Consider the following 21,543-nt stretch of genomic DNA (forward strand, 5'->3'; position numbering starts at 1 on the left):
CAGCTATGGGTGCGTTCATAAATTCAATCACCCATTTAAAGATGTTGCTACTTTTTTGTTAAAGTTGCAGCTACAATGAACCAACCCACTCCTCCCTCTAATACAGCTGGTAGAAGCCAAAGACCAGCCCAAAGCCCCTTCACGCTGGCAGCTAGTGGGAGGATGACTGAGGAGAGGGTGAATGAGTGCCAACTAGCTGTGATCAAGTTCATAGTGAAAGGCCTACACCTCTTTTAGGATATAGTAGTATAAAAGGGTTGTATGTTAGTCTCATCACAATACAATACACAATAATTCAATAATGATAGTTTTCATGTGTTGAATTCTTTTTTTTTTTTTTTTTTTTACTGTAATGAGATGAGCAAGGCACTCAACCCCAAACATACCCCTCCCTCCAGGAGTTACCTCAATGACACAGTCATTCCTACCTGGTGTGGTGTAGAAAAGGCCAATGTGCTGAAGGACGTGCCAAAGTTAGCCATCACATCAGACGAGTGGACCAGCCTCTGTCAGGACCACTATCTCACTGTTACAGTGCACTACACAAGCCAGGGCAGTGTAAACAGAAGGTCCTCCACAACAGGGCAGTGTTCAAATTGCAAGCTGGTGAAGTAGTGGCAGAGGAGATCTCAGACATTCTAGAAGAGTTTGTGATAGATCTTTGCAAGATAGTAGCTTTGACTGTTGGTAATGCTGGAAATATGGATGTTGCCATCAAGAGGTTACACTTCCTAAAAATAGCATGCTTTGTACACACATTGAATCTGGCAGAGCAGAAAATCTACAAAATGACTTCCGTTGATAAATGAGCAGCGAGAATCAGAGCAGTGGTCGTGTGGTTCAAGAGATCCTCGATGTCCAAAACAGTCTGGAAAGAAAAGCAGCAGCTCCTTGGTAAGAAGCCAGTTCAATCTATTAAAGTATTATTTAGAAATTCCCACATTTAACAATTTCATTAAAAAATCAAGTGTGCGGTAATGAAATGTATTTTATTTTTTTTTGGTTTCAGGCCTTCCGCAACACTCACTCATCCTTGATGTCAAGACCAGATGGAACTCGCTCTATCTAATGAGAGATTCAGGGAGCAGTATCCAGCGATCCAAACAGCAGCCTTGGACCCACGACTGCGAAAAGCAATGTCCAAGGACTACCTGGACCGTCTGAAGGACGAGGACTTCCATAAGGCTGAGGAGTTTGTCCAGCTCATGAGAATCCTCTATACATCCACACTGTGTGTGTGTCATGTGAAAAGAATGCCGCCTGTGGACAGATCATACCCATCCTCCAAAAACTGGAAGAGCATTTCACTGTGAAGCAGGAAGATACAATGTTGGTGGCAACCATCAAAGAGAAGGTGTGGGAGAACCTCTCCGAGCGCTATCAGGATGAGGACATTCAAGCCTTCCTACATGAGGCCACAGCGAGGGAGGCCGGTGAGTGACGCCACCTGGGACAGGCCGAGGAAGGCAACTGTTGAGGCCAATGTGACCGGAGCAACACCAGGGCTGTCAGAGGAGCCGGAGCAGACAGACACACATCACCAGCAACAGGAGGAGGAGTCTGAAGGAGAGGAAATGGAGGAGACAGTCCCTCCATTGTACAAAACAAGGAGTGCCTTGGAGGAGCTGTTCTCACAGGAGGACAGGGAGTTGAGATTGACGAGCCAACAGGACACCTCGTCCCTCAACCTCAGCGAGCGTGTTGACCTAGAGGTCGAGCTCTACAAAGGCCTGCCTCCCGTCCCCATGGCTGAAGATCCTGTGATGTGGTGGTGGGAGAAGAGGGCTACTCTGTCCCTCCTCACAAACATTGCAACAAGCTACCTCTGTGCTCAAGCCTCCTTCACCCCTAGCGAGAGGGTATTTTCGACTGCATTGAACACAATGAGCCAGTAGAGGTCCCGACTTCTGCCAGAGAAGGCAAATATGTTGATCTTTCTCCAGAAGAACTGCTAAGAACTGTTAGTCCTTTTGCAGCCTACCTGCATGCCCCACCCGTGTTGCTCTAAACCACTGTATTTTCTTTTGCAGGAAAATATTGTTTATTTAATTAGTTTTACATTTCCATCATCACAACATTAGTCTATAATAGTGATTTGTTCAAAACATTGCTGTTTCTTTTGCTGTAAATAATTGTTTCTTATTTTACATTTTCATAAAATAAAGCAAAGCAATGTTAATTCTGTTCTTAATTTGTTTAGTATTTTTTCATAAGAAATAACAAAAATAACCAATAAGAATACCGTTAAAGTACCGGATCGATAAGCGGTATCTGTAAGAGTAGTAATACCGTTAAAATCTTAACGATACCCATCCCTCGGTGAGTGTAATGGAGTTAAGAATGTACCTTAAGCTCACACTACAGCTAGCTTGAAATGTTGCGGATGGAGCCATCCAATTGGTACCTTTTTAGGGGGCTCAATCCATTTGAATGTTGTCAAGGAGGGTGGTCACGTGTTGCGTAGCAGAGGATCACTGGTTCGAACCCAGTATGCGGCAGTCAGACAGCGGAGGAAGCTAAGCTGTTAGCTGCACAATGACCCCAGTCACATATACACACTAGTAATACACATAATATAGAAATGAGGACGTGACCCTTTGCTTTTGTTTTCTTATTTCTTATATCCCATACGTAACTTTATTGCAGAAATACAATCTTGCTATTTGATATCATCGTTTCTCTATGTTGAATGCATGCTTCATAGTTTACGCTGTAACAGTTACTTGTATATTTAACTTCATCTAACTTTAATTGAACCATTTATCAGCAAAGTTCTATATAATGTCTCGTTTACTGCCGTGTATCTAGTCACCGGCAGCATGGATGCCGACTGTGTTCTGGTAAAGGAGGTCCGAGCGGAATTCCGATGCTGAAGTATGTTTCTGGAGGGGCGTTGGGAAATGCCACCCCTCTATTCACCGCAGAGGATCTCTTTTTCCCTTGACGTGTTAAAATAGCAAAGTACCTTTTAAGTCATAGATTTTTTGGGGGGTACTGCTAACGCTAAAATAACGATGTATTTAAAATCTGTTCGGTACATTCCCACTTTATATCATGTGTATTTCAAATGAATGGCGCTGGCCACTCCCCATATATTCTCTCTGTCATACCGCTTCTTTTCAGGTGACGAATGTATGTTCTGTTCCTACACCTTAGATCTGTTATTAGACATTAGGACAGTCTGTTTCTCATTTCAATTAATTCATCAATTATGTCTACATTAAAGCACTTTGGTTAATTTTCTCTAGTCATAAATTTGTATTTTGCAAATTTGATAAAACCCCTCCATTTTTTGCACCCTTACATTTTTTTGCATCCTATCTCCAGTATCTCTTGTTGCCTCCTCGGTCATCCCTAACACCCTGTTAGGCATGGTGTCACATTGGTCACCGTAAGATGCTTATAGTTGCCTCATAATGCATACATACGAGACCCTTGTTAAGCCAAAGATTTATAGGCTATCAATGGAGACATTTAATATTGTTTTATGTTATTCTCTCTTCAGGCGTATGGACATGGAGGACAGTGCTATGGGTTGCCATAGGTTGGATTGTGGGAATTAGTCTTGGCATGCTGTGCTGCATCTATGTGGCTACGCTCCATGAAAATGACCTGTGGTTTTCCAACATTAAGGTGAGAATCCCCAAAGATTACCCCAAAGATGGCCTCGCTGTATGAACACTGTTACTTGACTGTCCTGCACCCCACCCCTCGTCAAGTTCACATGTTGGATTCATATAGTCAAGTTGTTGGCAATAATGAATAGGGTTTAGAAAGGAAGAGATCTTGATTAAGTGTAACTTATATGACATATCATGAGTTATGATCTATTTCCTGATGTCATAAACACCTCAAGGTGAAACAGACGGATGGGTTCTCCAAGTCTTTCCAATCAGATTGTTTTTCAGACCTTGTTTGTCAGACCTTTTTACAACCAAAGTCCTGAAATTCAAGCCAGCGGTTGTTACCAAATCCACCCTGAGCCTTCCAGAACAGTATAAAAGAACATGTGATTCTGCCCAAAGATATTATGTCATGTTCAGTCTGACGTGAAGTGCCTTTCCTGTGGTCTGGGACGTCATTAAATGGACCACATTTTGAGCTTCTTGTCAGGCCTCCCTCCTCAATAATTCCCGGGTGTTGATTTTGTCAGGAGCAGTGGTAGTCGACAGGTTTTTTTTTTTCCCTCACGGTGTTGTGTTTTCTCTTGAGAGTCCAGGTGTATACCTCCCACACAAATGCACAGCACAACTCGGCCCACTCATCCAAGTTGTGAATAATTTGCTAGTGTGACATGGAAATCAAAGCGCACACCTAATTGAGCTAACCTGCATGGATGCACATATTTGATTTTATTCTGTTTCTTTGTCTTTGTGTTGTTTTTTCCCCTTTCTCTGTCTCTCTGTGAACGTAGAGAATGTAGACAGATGTTCTCATTTATAATAAATGCGGGTAACTTTACAGAGCTGGCAGCAGCGCCTCCCCTGTATTCAAACTCCATGTGTTTATTTAACACAGTGTTCAAGAGGATGACATCACTGCACATTGTGAGCCTAGCAGTTTCCCAGAAAAGTGTGTGTGTGTGTGTGTGTGTGTGTGAAGCCTGATGCCTGTTAATGCTATCCCAGCCGTGGCTTTCTAAGAGAGATTAAATCCACACTGTGGAAAAAGCAACAACACTGAACAGCCTAGACGACAGTGGTGTCCTATGACTACCGGTACTACCTTATATGATTCATGCTTCGTTCTGACTTCGGGTAGAGATGACCATGACTGGAATAAGCAGTGCTCTCCTTATGTTTCATCAGCTATCCTCAGGAACAATGTCTCTTGACTGAATCAAGTGGAGACTAAGTGCAGTAAAACATGCTGAATATTAACCAGTGGTGATTGTTTGCTGCTGTTAATCTATTGGGACTTGAGGGCTGCATGGGAGAATGCCGGTCATATCTGCTTTGTTTGGGAGTCTGCTTGTTTTGAATGAGACTGAATTTAATGATTCCATATTGTTTTTAAGCAGCATCCGCATGTTGGGTCAGTTTTGGCTCAGCGTTGACTGAATGGTACGGTAGCGTTTCTGAAAGGCAGGCATGTCTCTTAGTTATTTCCTATGGGACATCGCTGTTCACAGAGAAGCAGCGATGTTAAGTCATGTCCATGACAGTTATAGCACCTACCGAAGCTTATTTCTGACCACTTCTCACTCCACTTTTAGAAATATTTAAGCGGTCTGACAAACGGTCTCAACATTTTCCGAACGATGTTCCAGGCTTTTTGTCTATGGCTTTTTCCTTTCTCTCTCTCTCTCTCTCTCTCTTTTTTTTATTTTATAGATGTGCCGAGAGGTCACCAGTTGTGTTTTGTGAGTTGATTCGCCTTCCCTATCCGGCGATTTCAGTTGTCTTCCAGAACACAGACCGAGCTGGTCCCTGTTTGCGTCAGATTATTTAGCTTTTAAAGCCTTTTTAATGGCCTTGTAAAACTAATGTGATTGCTTTCTTTCCTTTTTTTTCATCAACTGGTTATTAGACAGAGATTGGGCCGTTAAAAAGAGCGACTGGGAAAACAGAAACCGAGTGAGTGGCCAGTTTTTTTTTCTTTTCAGACTGTTTGCTGGACCATGAGAGGAGTGAGCTTGGAAGTAAGCCTTGGTCACATGGAGAGGTTCTAATCATGACTCCACCTGGGTACTTACTCATCAGTGGGTGACTTCTGTATGTTAGAGGCAAGACGTGCATGAGCAACCCTGCATCCAGACATGGAAATACGCAAGAGAGGACTGAGCAAGCTGGAGAGTTACTGGGACATCTCTCAATATGATATGTCTGCTGAACGCTGTGTTGAAGCAAGAGGGGGTTTAAGGGTCAGTGAAAGGGAAGACTCTGGGAGAGATTCCCAGAATTGGTACCGTTTGAGCATTCCACCTCTGTGGCCTTGGCAGACTGTTGTCATAGCAGCAGGGTTGGTATTGGCTGTGCTAACTGGGCTGGCTCATGCCTGGTGTGTTTACTCCATACATGAGAACCTTCTGTGGTTCTCTCACCTCAAGGTAAGCTGTGCTCTGCTAATGTCATCAACCAAATCAAATGTATTGGTCACATACATGTGTTTAGCAGATGTTATTGCGGGTGTAGTGACATGCTTGTGCTTCTAGCTCCGACAGTGCAGTAATATCTAACAAGTAATATCTAACCGTTTCACAACATATTCCAAAAAACACAGAAATCTAAGTAAGGAATGGATTAAGAATATGCACATTTATGTCAGAGCAGCACTGGACTAAGATACATTGGCATAGTATAGAATACAGTGTATACATATGAGATGGGTGATGCAATATTTAAACACAATTAAAGTGACTAAGATACTGTAGAATAGTATAGAGTACAGTTTACACATATGAGATGAGCAATGCAAGATACGGAAACATTATTAAAATGGCTAGTATTTAATTTCCTTAAAGTGGCCAGTGATTCCTAATCTATGTCTATAGGTAGCAGCCTCTGATGTGCTGGATATGGCTGTTTAACAGTCAGTGGTGTAATATAGAATACAATACAGTTGAAGTCGGAAGTGACGTTTTGATAGCCTTCCACAAGCATCCCACAATAAGTTCGGTGAATTTTGGCCCATTCCTCCTGACAGAGCTGGTATAACTGAGTCAGGTTTGTAGGCCTCCTTACTCACACACACTTTTTCAGTTCTGCCCACAAATTTTCTATGGGATTGAGGACAGGGCTTTGTGATGGCCACTCCAATACCTTGACTCTGTTGTCCTTAAGCCATTTTGCCACAACTTTGGAAGTATGCTTGGCGTTAACGTCCATTTGGAAGACCCATTTGCGACCAAGCTTTAACTTCCTGACTGATGTCTTGAGATGTTGCTTCAATACATCCACATAATTTTGCTTTCTCATGATGCCATCTATTTTGTGAAGTGTACCAGTCCATCCTGCAGTAAGCACCCCCACAACATGATGCTGCCACCCCCATGCTTCACGGTTGGGATGGTGTTCTTCAGCTTGCAAGCCTCCCCCTTTTTCCTCCAAACATAGCGATGGTCATTATGGCCAAACAGTTCTATTTTTGTTTCATCAGACCAGAGGACATTTCTCCAAAAAGTACTATCTTTGTTCCCATGTGCAGTTGCAAACCGTAGTCTGGCTTTTTTATGGCGGTTTTGGAGCAGTGGCTTCTTCCTTGCTGAGTGGCCTTTCAGGTTATGTTGATATAGGACTCATTTTACTGTAGATATAGATACTTTTGTACCTGTTTCCTCCAGCATCTTCACAAGGTCCTTTGCTGTTGTTCTAGGATTGATTTACACTTTTCGCACCAAAGTACGTTAATCTCTAGGAGACAGAACGCGTCTCCTTACTGAACGGTATGACAGCTGCGTGGTCCCATGGTGTTAATACTTGCTTACTATTGTTTGTACAGATAAATGTGGTACCTTCAGGTGTTTGGTTCATCCTTGGGAGCAATTTCCAGACTTGTGGAGGTCTACAATTTTTTTTGGGCTGATTTCTTTTGATTTTCCCATGATGTCAAGCATCGAGGCACTGAGTTTGAAGGTAGCCCTTGAAATACATCCACAGGTACACCTCCAATTGACTCAAATGGTGTCAATTAACCTATCAGAAGCTTCTAAAGCCATGACATCATTTTCTGGAATTTTCCAAGCTGTTTAAAGGCACAGTCACTTAGTGTATGTAAACTTCTGACCCACTGGAATTGTGATACAGTGAATTATAAGTGAAATAATCTGTCTGTAAACAAGTGTTGGAAAAATGACTTGTGTCATGCACAAAGTTGATGTCCTAACCTACTTGCCAAAACAATAGTTTGTTAACAAGAAATTTGTGGAGTGGTTGAAAAACAAGTTTTAATGACTCCAACCTAACTGTATGTAAACCTCCGACTTCAACTGTACATATGAGATGGGTGATGCAATATGTAAACACAGTTTAAAAGTGACTAAGATACCGTAGAATAGTTTGGAGCAGGGATGCACGATATATCGGTCAACAATCAGAATCGGCCGATATTAGCTTAAAATGCCAACATCGGCACCGGACTGATGTCAAGTTTAACAATGTCTAGTTTAATTTTGCGCTACACGTTCAACACAGCATTCCTGACCTAGCCCACAATGTCTGCCTTGTGGATCGAGTATTCAACAAGTAGAGCAGTCATATGAAAGAGTAAGAACATTTCAGTGAGACAATTTGAAGGAGAAATCCATTAACGGCAAGATAATGGAATTCATTGCCTTTGACAATCGACCGTTCTCTGTCGTGGGTGATGGTGGTTGAGCACCGGTACACACTACCAAGTGCGTTATTTTTCAGATGTTGCCCTACCGGAGTTGCACAGTAATAGCGTCACTGCTATTAGCTTCATGACTGACATTTGGACCAGTGATATCAACCCCATGAGCATGCTGAGTCTGACAGCACAATGGATCGTCGAGGACTTCGTACTGAGGAAAGTCGTATTGCATGCTCATGAATGTGCTAGTTGTCATACAGCTGCTACCATTTCAATGGGATTTGAGAACATGTTTTGAAACTTGGAAACGTGAACCAACTAGCTAGCTCCATTCGAACAACTGACTTGAGAAATAAGCTCATCAACTGCGCCTGCAGCAGACGTGATACCCTCTGTCATGGCATTCAAACTCCTGCTCAACAAAACTGGCGACAGGCTGTGAACAAGCGATTCGGTGGTATTCTCTCTTTACTGGGTCGCCACCATGCTTTATGCTATGTTACTTCGATGCAGACAAGAAACATGGTTTACGTGAAATGTTACATACACAGCTGGACGAGATGGAAACGGACGCAGTGACAGTGCGCACCGAGGAAGAGAGGCCACGGACAGAGCTGAAACTTTACTGTTTTGACATGTATGATGAAATCCAATGAAACAGCACAGGAAGTGAAAGAATTAGGTTTTGATTATGTTTTACTGGTAATGGGGACACATGTAAATGCCAACAAAATCACTTTTTGGTGTGTGTGTGTGTAACCTTTATTTAACTAGGCAAGTCAGTTAAGAACAAATTCTTATTTACAATGACGGCCTACCCCGGCCAATTCCAGATGACGCTGGGCCAATTGTGCACCGCCCTATGGGTCTCCCAATCATGGCCGGATGTGATACAGCCTGGAATCGAACCAGGGACTGTATTGATGCCTCTTGCACTGAGATGCAGTGCCTTAGACTGCTGTATCCGTGTGTGTGTGTGTGTGTGTGTGTGTGTGTGTGTGTGTGTGTTTTAACTATTTAACTGTACTAAAATGCTTAAAAGGCAGCTAAAATTTAAAATATTGGTTATCGTATCGTTTGTTTTTGGCAAGGAAAATATTGGATATCTGTATCGGCCAAAAATATAGGTGCATCACTAGTGTGGAGTGCAGTTTATACATTTGAGATGAGTACTGCAAGATACGGAAACATTATTAAAGTGGCTAGTGATCCATTTCTAAAAGTGGCCAGTGGTTCCTAATCTATGTCTATAGGCAGCCGCCTCTGATGTGCTAGTGATGGCTGTTTAGCAGTCTGATGGCCTTGAGATAGAAGCTGTTTCTCATTCTCTCGGTCCCAGCTTTGATGCACCTGTACTGACCTCGCCTTCTGGATGATAGCGGGGTGAACAGGCAGTGGCTCGGGTGGTTGTTGTCCTTGATGATCTTTTTGGCCTTCCTATGGCATCGGGTGCTGTAGGTGTCCCGGAGGGTGAGACGTTTGCCCCCGGTAATGCGTTGGGCAGACCACACCACGCTCTGGAGAGCTTTGCTGTTGTGGGCAGTGCAGTTGCCGTACCAGGCGGTGATACAGCCCAACAGGATGCTCTCAATTGTGCATCTGTAAAAGTTTGTGAGGGTTGTAGGTGTTAAGTAAAATTTCTTTAGCCTCCTGAGGTTGAAGAGGCGCTGTTGCACTTTCTTCACCACACCGTCTGTGTGGGTGGACCATTTCAGTTTGTCAGTGTTTTGTATACCGAGGAACTTGAAGCGTTCCACCTTCTCCACTGCGTTCCCATCGATGTGGATAGGGGGGTGCTCCCTCTGCTGTTTCCTGAAGTCCACGATCATCTCCTTAGTTTTGTTGACATTGACGTTGAGTGAGAAGTTATTTTCCTGGCACCAGACTCCCAGAGCCCTCACCTCCTCCCTGTAGGCTGTCTCATCATTGTTGGTAATTAAGCCTACTACTGATGTGTCATCTGCTAACATGATGATTCAGTTGGAGGCGTGCTTGGCCTCGCAGTCATGGGTGAACAGGGAGTACAGGAGGGAGCACGAGTGTTGAGGATCAGTGAAGAGAAGGTGTTGTTTCCTACCTTAAACACCTGGGGGCAACCCGTCAGGAAGTCCAGGACCCAGTTGCACAGGGCGGGGTTCAGACTAGAGGTCGACCGATTATGATTTTTCACCGCCGATACTGATTATTGGAGGACCAAAAAAAGCCGATACCGATTAATCAGCCTATTTATTTGTTTGTTTGTTTGTTTGTTTGTAATTAATGACATATACAACAATACTGAATGAACACTTATTTTAACTTAATATAATACATCAATAAAGTCAATTTAGCCTCGAATAAATAATGAAACGTGTTCAATTTGGTTTAAATAATGCAAAAACAAAGTGTTGGAGAAGAAAAAGTGCATTATGTGCAATGTAAGAAAGCTAACGTGTAAGTTCCTTGCTCAGAACATGAGAACATATGAAAGCTGGTGGTTCCTTTTAACATGAGTCTTCAATATTCCCAAGTAAGAAGTTTTAGGTTGTAGTTATTATAGGACTATTTCTCTCTATTCGATTTGTATTTCATATACCTTTGACTATTGGATGTTCTTATAGGCACTTTAGTATTGCCAGTGTAACAGTATAGCTTCTGTCCCTCTCCTCGCTCCTACCTGGGCTCAAACCAGGAACACATGGACAACAGCCACCCTCGAAGCAGCGTTACCCATGCAGAGCAAGGGGAAACGACTACCGTAATTAACGGACTATAAGCCGCAACTTTTTTCCCACACTTTGAACCTCGCGGCTTAAACAATAACGCAGCTAATATATGGATTTTTCCCGCTTTCAATTTTTTTTCTCCAAAAAAAACACATTCTGTGACGTGCTCAGTTTTTTGGCGGCATGAAGCTTTCGTTAGACCAATGAAATTGCCGAACGGGTTAAGGTCAAACAACTTTTTTGTTTACTGTTTAGATTAAATCGAGCGCTCTCAAACTTCCTATCATTCTGATTACGGTAGTCATTTTGTCACCCTCATCATGGCAAAGACACGGAGAAATGCATATGATGCAGCTTTCAAGTTGAAGGCGATTGATCTGGCTGTTGGAAAAGGAAATAGAGCTGCTGCACGGGAGCTTGGTCTTAATGAGTCGATGATAAGACATTGGAAACAGCAGCGTGAGGAATTGACTCAGTGCAAAAAGACAAATAAAGCTTTCAAAGAGAAGAAAAGCAAATGGCCCGAACTATAAAATGAGCTCTAAGACTGGGTCAACACACAGAGAGCAGACGGCCGAGGTGTTTCAACTGTGCAGATTCGACTGAAAGCCCAAACAATCGCCACCGCAATGAAGTTTGAGGATTTTAGAGGTGGACCATCGTGGTGTCTCAGATTTATGAGACGTAAAGGCCTGTCCATCAGGGTACAGACGAGTCTGTGTCAGCAGCTCCCTCCCGACTACGAGGAAAAAGTTTCAAACTTCCGCAAATTCACTGATGCAAAGATAGCAGAGCATTCCATTGGCCCGCACGACATCATAAATATGGATGAGGTTCCTCTGACGTTTGACCTTCCTCTCACTCAGACTGTCAACAGGAAAGGCGAATCATCCGTCACGCTGAAAACAACTGGGCATGAAAAAACGCACTTCACCTGTGTTCTGAGCTGCACGGCATCGGGAGAAAAGCTTCCACCGATGGTGATTTTTAAACACACGACGATGCCAAAAGAAAAATTTCCGAGAGGAATTGTGAAAGTCAACAAGAAAGGATGGATGACGGAAAGCCTAATGCATGAATGGCATACGGAGTGTTACGGCAAGCGACCGGGAGGAAGGAACAAGGAACAAGGAACAAGGCATTGCTCATTTTGGACAGCATGAGGGCCCACATAACAGATTCGGTGAAAGAAGCCATCAAGAGGACAAACTCAATTCCAGCTGTGATTCCTGGGGGCACAACATTAATTTGTTTCAATGTACCGGTAGGCACCTGCGGCTTATAGACATGTGCGGCTTATTTATGTTCAAAATAATATATATTTTTTAAATTCAGTGGGTGCAGCTTATATTCAGGTGCGCTCAATAGTCCGGAAATTACGGTACTCCAAGTCTCAGAGTGAGTGACGTTTGAAACGCTATTAGCGCACAGCCCGCTAACTAGCTAGCCATTTCACATCGGTTACACCAGCCTAATCTTGGGAGTTGATAGGCTTGAAGTCATAAACAGCGCAATGCATTGCGAAGGGCTGCTGGCAAAACGCACAAAAGTGCTATTTTGAATGAATGCTTACGAGCCTGCTGCTGCCTACCATCGCTCAGTCAGACTGCTCTATCAAATCATAGACTTAATTATAACATAATAACACACAGAAATACGAGCCTTTGGTCATTAATATGGTCGAATCCGGAAACTATCACGTTTGTTCTTTCAGTGAAATACAGAACCGTTCCGTATTTTACCTAACGGGTGGCATCCATAAGTCTAAATGTTCCTGTTACATTGCACAACCTCCAATGTTATGTTTGGCAAAGTCGGCTGTCTTTGTTAGGAAGAAATAGTCTTCACAGTTCGCAACGAGCCAGGCGGCCCAAACTGCTGCATATACCCTGACTCTGTTTGCAAGAGAAGTGACACATTTTCCCTAGTTAAAAGAAATTCATGTTAGCAGGCAATATTAACTAAATATGCAGGTTTAAAAATATATACTTGTGTATTGATTTTAAGAAAGGCATTGATGTTTATGGTTAGGTACACGTTGGAGCAAAGACAGTCCTTTTTCGCGAATGCGCACCACATCGATTATATGCAATGCAGGACTGGCTAGATAAACTAGTAATATCATCAACCATGTGTAGTTAACTAGTGATTATGATTAATTGATTGTTTTTCTAAGATAAGTTTAATGCTAGCTAGCAACTTACCTTGGCTTCTTACTGCATTCGCGTAACAGGCAGGCTCCTCGTGGAGTGCAACGTAAAGCAGGTGGTTAGAGAGTTGGACTAGTTAACCGTAAGGTTGCATCCCCAACCTGACAAGGTAAAAATCTGTCGTTCTGCCCCTGAACAAGGCAGTTAACCCACCGTTCCTAGGCCGTAATTGAAAATAAGAATGTGTTCTTAACTGACTTGCCTAGTTAAATAAAGGTCAAAAAATTTGATTTTTTTAAAATCGGCAAATCGGTGGCCAAAAATACCGATTACCGATTGCTATGAAAACTTGAAATCGTCCCTAATTAATCGGCCATTCCGATTAATCGGTCGACCTCTAGTTCAGACCCAGGGCCTCGAGCTTGATGATGAGCTAGGAGGGTACTATGGTGTTGAATGCTGAGCTATTGTCAATGAACAGCATTCTTACATAGGTATGCCTTTTGTCCAGATGGGACAGGGCAGTGTGCAGTGTGGTGGCGATTGCATTGTCTGTGGATCTATTGAGGCGGTAAGCAAATTGAAGTTGGTCAAGGGTGGCAGGTAAGATGGAGGTGATATGGTCCATGACTAGTCTCTCAAAGCACTTCATGATGACATAGGTGAGTGCTATGGGCCGATAGTCATTTAGTTAAATTACCTTTGCTTTCTTAGGTACGGGGACAATGTTGGCCATCTTGAAGCATGTGGGGACAACAGACTGGGATAGGGAGAGCTTGAATATACCTGTAAACTCACCAGCCAGCTGTCTGCGCATGCTCTGAGGACGTGGCTAGGGATACCATCTGGGCCGACAGCCTTGCGAGGGTTAACACGCTTAAATGTCTTACTCATGTCGGCCACGGAGAAGGAGAGCCCAGAGTCCTTGATAGTGGGCCGTGTCGGTGGCACTGTATAATCCTCAAAACGAGCGAAGGTGGTGTTCAGCCTGTCCGGAAGCAAGACATCGTTGTCCGCGACGTGGCTGGTTTTCCTTTTAGAATCCGTGATTGTCTGTAGACCTTGCCACATAGGTCTCGTGTCTGAGCCGTTGAACTGGGACTCAACTTTGTCCCTATACCGATGTTTAGCCTGCCTGATTGCTTTGCGGAGGGAATAACTACACTGTTTGTATTCTTTCATATTCCCAATCTTCTTGCCATGGTTAAATGCAGTGGTTGGCGCTTTCAGTTTTGCTTGAATGCTCCCATCTATCCATGATTTCAGGGAGCCCGGTACACCCCTTATTGTATAAAGGGATGATGTTGCCTTTTCTGAAAAGTACTTGCAATACAGGTTAACATTCTTTAAAATATTCAACTTGGGAATTAACAGCAATTGGGGAGATAATCTTGGTTAACCCAGAACTAAAATCTTGTAATGTGTTTAGATGCTCGATTTGTGTTGTTAGGCCCGAGACAAGTCGAGGGCTGGCAAACTGTGCCAATATATCCTCCACTGGCTTCGAGGGCATTATCACTTTTATACAATGGGTTACCAACATATTTTAATTAAAACCGTTATTTTGATTAATTTATTCATACTGTTTCATCCTTCCACAAGATATAGTCCCAACACAAATCTAGGGTTGCTATTCAAGCCGGCTGGTTGGTTGTTCTATCGTTCGGTTGCCATACCAGCTGGCAACGTTCTTATCCCTTGCTTGCTAGCTAGCTAGCCAACTACTGCTAATTTACTGTCACGTCAAACAGTATAGCCAGAATAACAGCACAGTAGCTGCATTTGCGTTTGTTTAAGCAGTTTTCTAGTGACATTTATTTGGATTTGTCCATAACAATGAGCTAATGATGCTTGATTTTGCCAGGCATAGAAGATGTGCTCTCTCCTCAAGACACTGTTGTTCAGAGGAGCTAGCCAACAACACAGCTAACACAATCACTTCAAACTGAAGCTGGAAAGACAGCAAACTAGCTGCGTTTTGTTTTAGCTGTTTTCTATTGATTATGTATTTGTATATATCCATAATCATGATGCTGATTCATGATTTTTTACTGACTGAAAAAAGCTGCATGCCTGTCCTTTTATTTATATCATTTAACCTCTATTTAACTAGGCTGTCTCATAACAAGGCTGTCTCGTCTGTCTCATCCCAACTCCTGACACTTTCATTACTATTTGCCACCTGGAGATCGAATTTGAATATTGAAACAATGTTGCAAATGTTAGAGAGACAGACAGCAAGGTTTATTTAAATCTCTACTGTTAAAAAATAAATGTTAGTGTAAAAGAAATGTGAGATAATGTCTTGATACATTTTATTGTGGAGATCAAGTTTATAAATTGCCTGGCTGGGCTGATGAGACAGTGGATTGCGCCGTTAGATGCAACAGAGTAAATGGACATTTTAACGCCATTCAGGATTAGACCCACCCGTTGTATAAATGTAGGTAATCTGTCCACGAGAGATTATTGAGAAGATAGGGGTTGTATTATGGTTACATTTAAAAAATGTATATTCTATAATGAAGTTATAAAGAGATGTAATCTCATTTATATTTTTCCCAGGTGCATCCATTTGCAGGCTTCCTACTATCTGTAATTTCCCACACGACGTCAGTAATGTTGCATATCCAGCACAATGTCTCAGGGGACGACGTTATATTTCACTGTCCCATTATTAACCACGCAGTTTTACTGCACCCGTCTATTATAGTCAACATGTTTAAGGCTCAGACAGTATTAACAGCTATGCATGCATGAAACGTTTTTCTGTGAAGTTTTTCCATGTACAGTGCATTCAGAAAGTATTCAGACCCCTTAACTTTTTCCAAATTTTTGTTACGTTATAGCCTTATTCCAAAATGTATTAAATTATAAATATTTTATCATTAATCTACACACCACATAATATAAAAGCCAAAACCGTTTGCAAATTTATTTTAAATAAAAAAACAGAAATACCTTATTCACATAAGTATTCAGACCCTTTGCTATGAGACTCGAAATAGAGCTTAGGTGCATCTTGTTTCCATTGATCATCCTTGAGATGTTTTATACAACTTGATTGGAGTCCACCGGTGGTAAATTCAATTGATTGGACATGATTTGGAAAGGCACACACCTGTCTATATAAGGTCCCACAGTTGACAATGCATGTCAGAGGAAAAATCAAGCTATGAGGTCGAAGGAATTGTCTGTTGAGCTCCGAGACATGATTGTGTCGAGGCACAGATCTGGGGAAGGGTACCAAAACATTTCTTCTGCATTGAAGGTCCCCAAGAACACAGTGGCCTCCATCATTCTTAAGTGAAAGAAGTTTGGAACCACCAAGACTCTTCTTAAAGCTGGCCAAACTGAGCAATCGGGGGAGAAGGGCTTTGGGGGATGTTTTTCAGCGGCAGGAACTGGGAGACTAGTCAGGATCAAGGAAAAGATGAACGGAGCCAAGTACACAGAGTTCCTTGATAAAAACCTGCTCCAGAGCATTCAGGACATCAGACTGGGGCGAAGGTTCACCTTCCAACAGGACAACGACCATAAGCACACAGCCAAGAAAACACAGGAGTGGCTTCGGGACAAGTCTCTGAATGTCCTTGAGTGGTCCAGCTAGAGCCCGGACTTGAACCCGATCTAACATCTCTGGAGAGACCTGAAAATAGCTGTGCATCGACGGTCCCCATCCAACCTGACAGAGCTTGAGAGGATCTGCAGAGAAGAATGGGAGAAACTCTCCAAATACAGTTGTGTCAAGCTTGTAGTGACATACCCAAGAAGACCCGAGGCTGTAATCGCTGCCAAAGGTGCTTCAACAAAGTACTGAGTAAAGAGTCTGAATACTTATGTAAATGTGATATTTCAGTAAAAAAAAGAAAAGTTTTTACTTTGTCATTATGGGGTGTTGTGTGTAGATTGTTGAGGGGAAAAAACTATTTAATCAATTTTTAAATAAGGCTGTAACGTAACAAAATGTGGAAAAAGTCAATGGGTCTGAGTACTTTATGAATGCACTGTACCTGTTGTTCATATGGAGAACTCATCTTTGTTTTTTGTATTGTTTTATGTTTTGTAAATGTATTTTCATCTCTACTTATATTTCAGGAAGTTGAGCGTGAAATCTCCTTTCGGACAGAATGTGGCCTGTACTACTCGTACTATAAACAGATGTTGAGAGCTCCCTCCATACAGCAAGGTATAGTACAATGACAGTTACTCACAGTAGATATAGGCTAGCCCCACAATCCCCTCAGGTTATTCTACTAGTCATCTCAGGGGAAAGAGCACAGAGGCTTCTGAGAATCATAACCTTTTATGGTCACAAGTGCTCTTTCAGAACTCAATGCCCTGGAAATGAGCCCATTCACTTTTAAAACATTTCCTTCTCTTGTAAACTCTGGACAGTCATATTTTCGCCCTCATTAAATAAATTTATTTTAATTATGCAGCATTTGCCAAAAGAGAGGTCCTTAAATAGCGAGTCAGAGGGCATTGACATACCCCTCGGTCCACTTGTCTGTCTGGTCGGGTTCCTTCATCATTATGTAGTAAGGGAGGTATTTGACCAATGGCTTGTTATGTAACCTTGGAAACAAATCTAGTTAAAAGGGAGACAATGGAGAGAGAAAAAAAAACCTATGGCATTGTAAGTGACCTGTGTCATACTTTATCTTTTTAACAAGACCTCTCAGGATGGGGGGCTGTTGTATTTATGCATGGATATAGCGCAGTCATTTTTGCCTGACTCTAATCAAAGGTCTGGAGCGAAACCTCAGATCTTTGTTGCTATTTTTGAGGTACTGTTTGCTCATACCAAACGTAATTGAATAACGCTGTTGCCCAGCAGACTGGAAACATGATCACACGTTGTTTACATGACTCCATCTGCCCAAGTTAGCGTGATCTTATCCCGGCATCCTAACTCGGCAGAGTTTAATATGAGATCGGAGTGATGCGTTACCGTTTTTTGAAATTGTCACGCAAATGAATTAGTATCTCAGACCCTATAACTCTGGAGAAGTTAGATGGTTTAGTTTGAATTAGTTGCTGTATTACTCTTACTGAAAGTGGACCAGTCACAGAAAGTTTAAAGTAAGTGTCCGGTGAAAATCTCACTTTTTAAAAGTTAAAGACCGTTAAAAAATAAAATGCTTGCTATTTCCTCACAAAGGATGATGACATCCTCCTGAGGAGGATGAGCTGGCCAATCAGTTGTCTGTTCGCGTTCATATTTTTAATGACCGGTTTACACCTACACAATAGAGTAGTGAGGAAGAGGAGGAGCTCCGCTGGCCGTTCGTGTCTGGAAGTAATTTAGCCATTCATTGTAGCCATTGGCACTCTGTAGTTGCAATTTTCTCTAGTTTTCTCGTGTCAATTAACTTTTTACATTCCTGGATTACTCATTATACTAATAAAGTCCGATTTAATCAACAAATACGATAGTCAGTTTAAAAAAGGTTAAGGGTGCAAGACTGTGTACATATCTGGCTGTGTTGGCAAAATCACTACATATCCCATCGAGCCAAGCAGGAAGAGGCTGCCCATTGTCACAGTTCCACGACCAGTCAGAAACATCCAGCTTAACCCTATGCCAATGATGCCAGTGGATCTCAAAACTGAACACGGATCGGTGTTAAGTAGCAATGATATCCTTCGCCACCATTGTCTTACAACACGACAGATCGCTCGAACCAGTCAATGAAACAAATTCAAGTTTCTTTCCAGCGAATTTCTTAGTTAAATGATTGTACGTCTAACTAGCAAAGAAGTTTTGAAGTTGAGGGTGCAGTATTTATGAAGTTTGGCAATGAGGACGAAAACTAGTAGCGTAGTTCAGCTAGTTTAGCCGGGGAAAACCCGGGGAAAACGAGCTCGGGGCAGGATATACTGTAGCTGGGCACCCATGTGCGCTAGGCTAATTCAGGGCACAGATTGTAGTTTTTATGCCGTTATACGAGGAAAAAAGTTTTGAACAATTCAGAGACTGAAACGAATTCATCAGATGACAAATATTTAAGTGGAGTGAATCGATATACAATCCCAAAATCAGCTGTCACTGTCAACAGCAGAACAAGGCTTAAAATGATGTTTGATTGAACCTGAATCTAGAAAATGAATGGTGAAGTCGATTCCGGACACGTTTAATCTGCTCCTCTTCACCACTCTGTCCTGTTGTTGTTGTTGTTGTACACCTAAACCATTCCAACACAGAAAAAAACTGCCTTTTAACATACATGATTACCAGTTTTTGGAAGGAGAACTATTTCACTTATATTTCTAATTAATTACAGGTCATAATTCATAGAAATCTGGAAACGTTGGGACAGTGACTTTAAGAACGAACCTGATTTCTGTCTGTATGTGATCAGGTCTTTCAGAGCTCATCAGTGATAATGCCACTGAATCCAAGAGAACCATCAACCTCCTGCGACGCATGAACATCTATCAGGAAGTGTTCCTGGGTGTTCTCTATAGGATTCTACCCATACAGGTAACACAGAGACCACGTCTACTAACAAGGCATTTCAAATAATAATGGAGACGATTGATAAGATGATTGGTCATTATTTCATTGTGTGTGTGTGTGTGTGTGTGTGTGTGTGTGTGTGTGTGTGTGTGTGTGTGTGTGTTTCAGGCCTACCTGGAGCCAGTGTATTTCTATATCTACACAGTGTTTTCCCTCCAAGCGGTGTATGTCATAGCCCTCTTCATCACCAGCTGGCTGCTCAGTGGTTCCTGGCTAGCAGGGGCTCTCACTGGAGTCTGGTACATCCTCAACAGGTATATATCTCACTATGCACACCCAACTAATGATTCATCGAAAGGCTAAACGTATTGGCCTGGTCCCAGATCTGTTGGTGCTTTTGCCTAACAGACTGGCATACAGTTTATACAATTATAGCAGACTGGCATACAGTTTATACAATTATAGCTACTGGACAAACTTGATGACCTACTGCAAGCTGTCACAAGTCCAATCCTAAAATGCCCTCTTCGACCTAAGATCTAAATGGTGGTGGTGTGAGTGTTCCATGTGTGTGATTGTGTTCCAGAGTGGACACAACGCGGGTGGAGTTCACCATCTCTCTCAGGGAGAACTGGTCCCTGCCCTTCTTCGCTCTCCAGATAGCTGCCATCACTTGCTACCTGAGGCCTCACCTCAAACCCATCCAGCAGGTAGACACTCACCTAGCAGAGGACACCATCATCTCCTCTGTTCTCTACACACATACAATTAGGCCAGAATGAAGAGAACATCTGTGGAAATAGACAATGAATCACTATCAAATGAAATATCTTACCTTAGAAGTTGTTTTGAGGTCAAGTGGCTGATTTGTAACGGGATCTGTGTTCTTCCGTCCACTCCTTTCCTGTGAGCAGAAGGTGGTGTTGTGGCTGATGTTCCTGGCCACGTTGTGTTTCTGCCTCACCTGGCAGTTTAATCAGTTCATCCTGCTGGTTCAGGCTCTCATCATCTTCACCTTGGACTGTCTGGACCTCATCTCCACAGAACAGGTCTGTGACATCATTCCTCTCTCATCGTGCACATTACCATCACAGCATTCAGCCAAATATATGTTGCGTTATTTTGTTCCTGGGCCGAGATTCAATCCGTCACAGATTAAGGACCTGTGCATGATATTAGAGAGATCACGTTCGCTGTGGATATGGCAGCTCAAGCAATCGGGATTGAGGGTTAGAGTTGAGCCGGGATCTGCACATGAAGCTAGGTTCAGGGTTTTGGTTCAAATACAATTTTATCTGTCACATGCGCCAAATACAACATGCGTAGACTTTTCTGTGAAATGCTTATTTGTGAGGCCTTTCCCTACACTGCAGAGTAATAGTATATTCAAGGAGTACTGGTACCGAGTTAATGTGCAGGGGTACGATGTAATTGAGGTAATATGTACATGTAGATAGCCTAGTCACTTTTACCCATATCAGGATAGATCAAAAAACATAGTAGCAGCAGGGTATGTGAAAGTGTGTCTGTCTGTGAGTGTGTCGTCAATATGTGTGAGCGTATGTAGTGTGTGTGTGTGTGTGTGTTGGAGTGTCAGTGTACTGTGTGGGTAGAGTCCATTGAGTGCGCATAGACAGTGCAAGCGATTCAGTGCCCCCCCCCCCCAAAAAGTGTCAATGCAAATAGTCTGAGTAGCCATTTGATTAGCAGCGTTATGACTTGTGGGTAGAAGCTGTTCAGGAGCCTTTTGGTCCTAGACTTGGCGCTCCGGTACCACTTGCCGTGCGGTAGCAAAGAAAACAGTCTATGACTTGGGTGGCTGGAGTCTTTGACAATTTTTAGGGCCTTCCACCGCCTGGTACAGAGGCCCTGGATGGCACACAGCTCAGCCCTAGTGATGTACTGGCCTTAAACACTACCCTCTGTAGCGCGGATGCCAAGCAGTTGCCATACC

General features: G+C 42.7%; 1 protein-coding gene across 3 annotated transcripts in view; it reads left to right on the top strand.

Moving 5' to 3' along the window:
- The window catches only part of LOC115167464 (probable C-mannosyltransferase DPY19L3), a 40,292-nt gene that overhangs the window by 2,844 nt on the left and 15,905 nt on the right, over positions 1-21,543 (top strand). For 2 of the 3 annotated variants that reach the window (XM_029721887.1, XM_029721886.1), the window contains exons 4-9: positions 3,506-3,633; positions 17,225-17,315; positions 19,492-19,613; positions 19,758-19,903; positions 20,176-20,299; positions 20,504-20,638. In XM_029721887.1, coding sequence (XP_029577747.1) covers positions 3,506-3,633; positions 17,225-17,315; positions 19,492-19,613; positions 19,758-19,903; positions 20,176-20,299; positions 20,504-20,638 — 746 coding nt within the window. The remainder of the gene's footprint in view (positions 1-3,505; positions 3,634-17,224; positions 17,316-19,491; positions 19,614-19,757; positions 19,904-20,175; positions 20,300-20,503; positions 20,639-21,543) is intronic. The other variant, XM_029721888.1, reaches the window with a different exon arrangement.

The sequence above is a fragment of the Salmo trutta genome, chromosome 29 (assembly GCF_901001165.1).
Source record: "Salmo trutta chromosome 29, fSalTru1.1, whole genome shotgun sequence".
NCBI lineage: Eukaryota > Metazoa > Chordata > Actinopteri > Salmoniformes > Salmonidae > Salmo > Salmo trutta.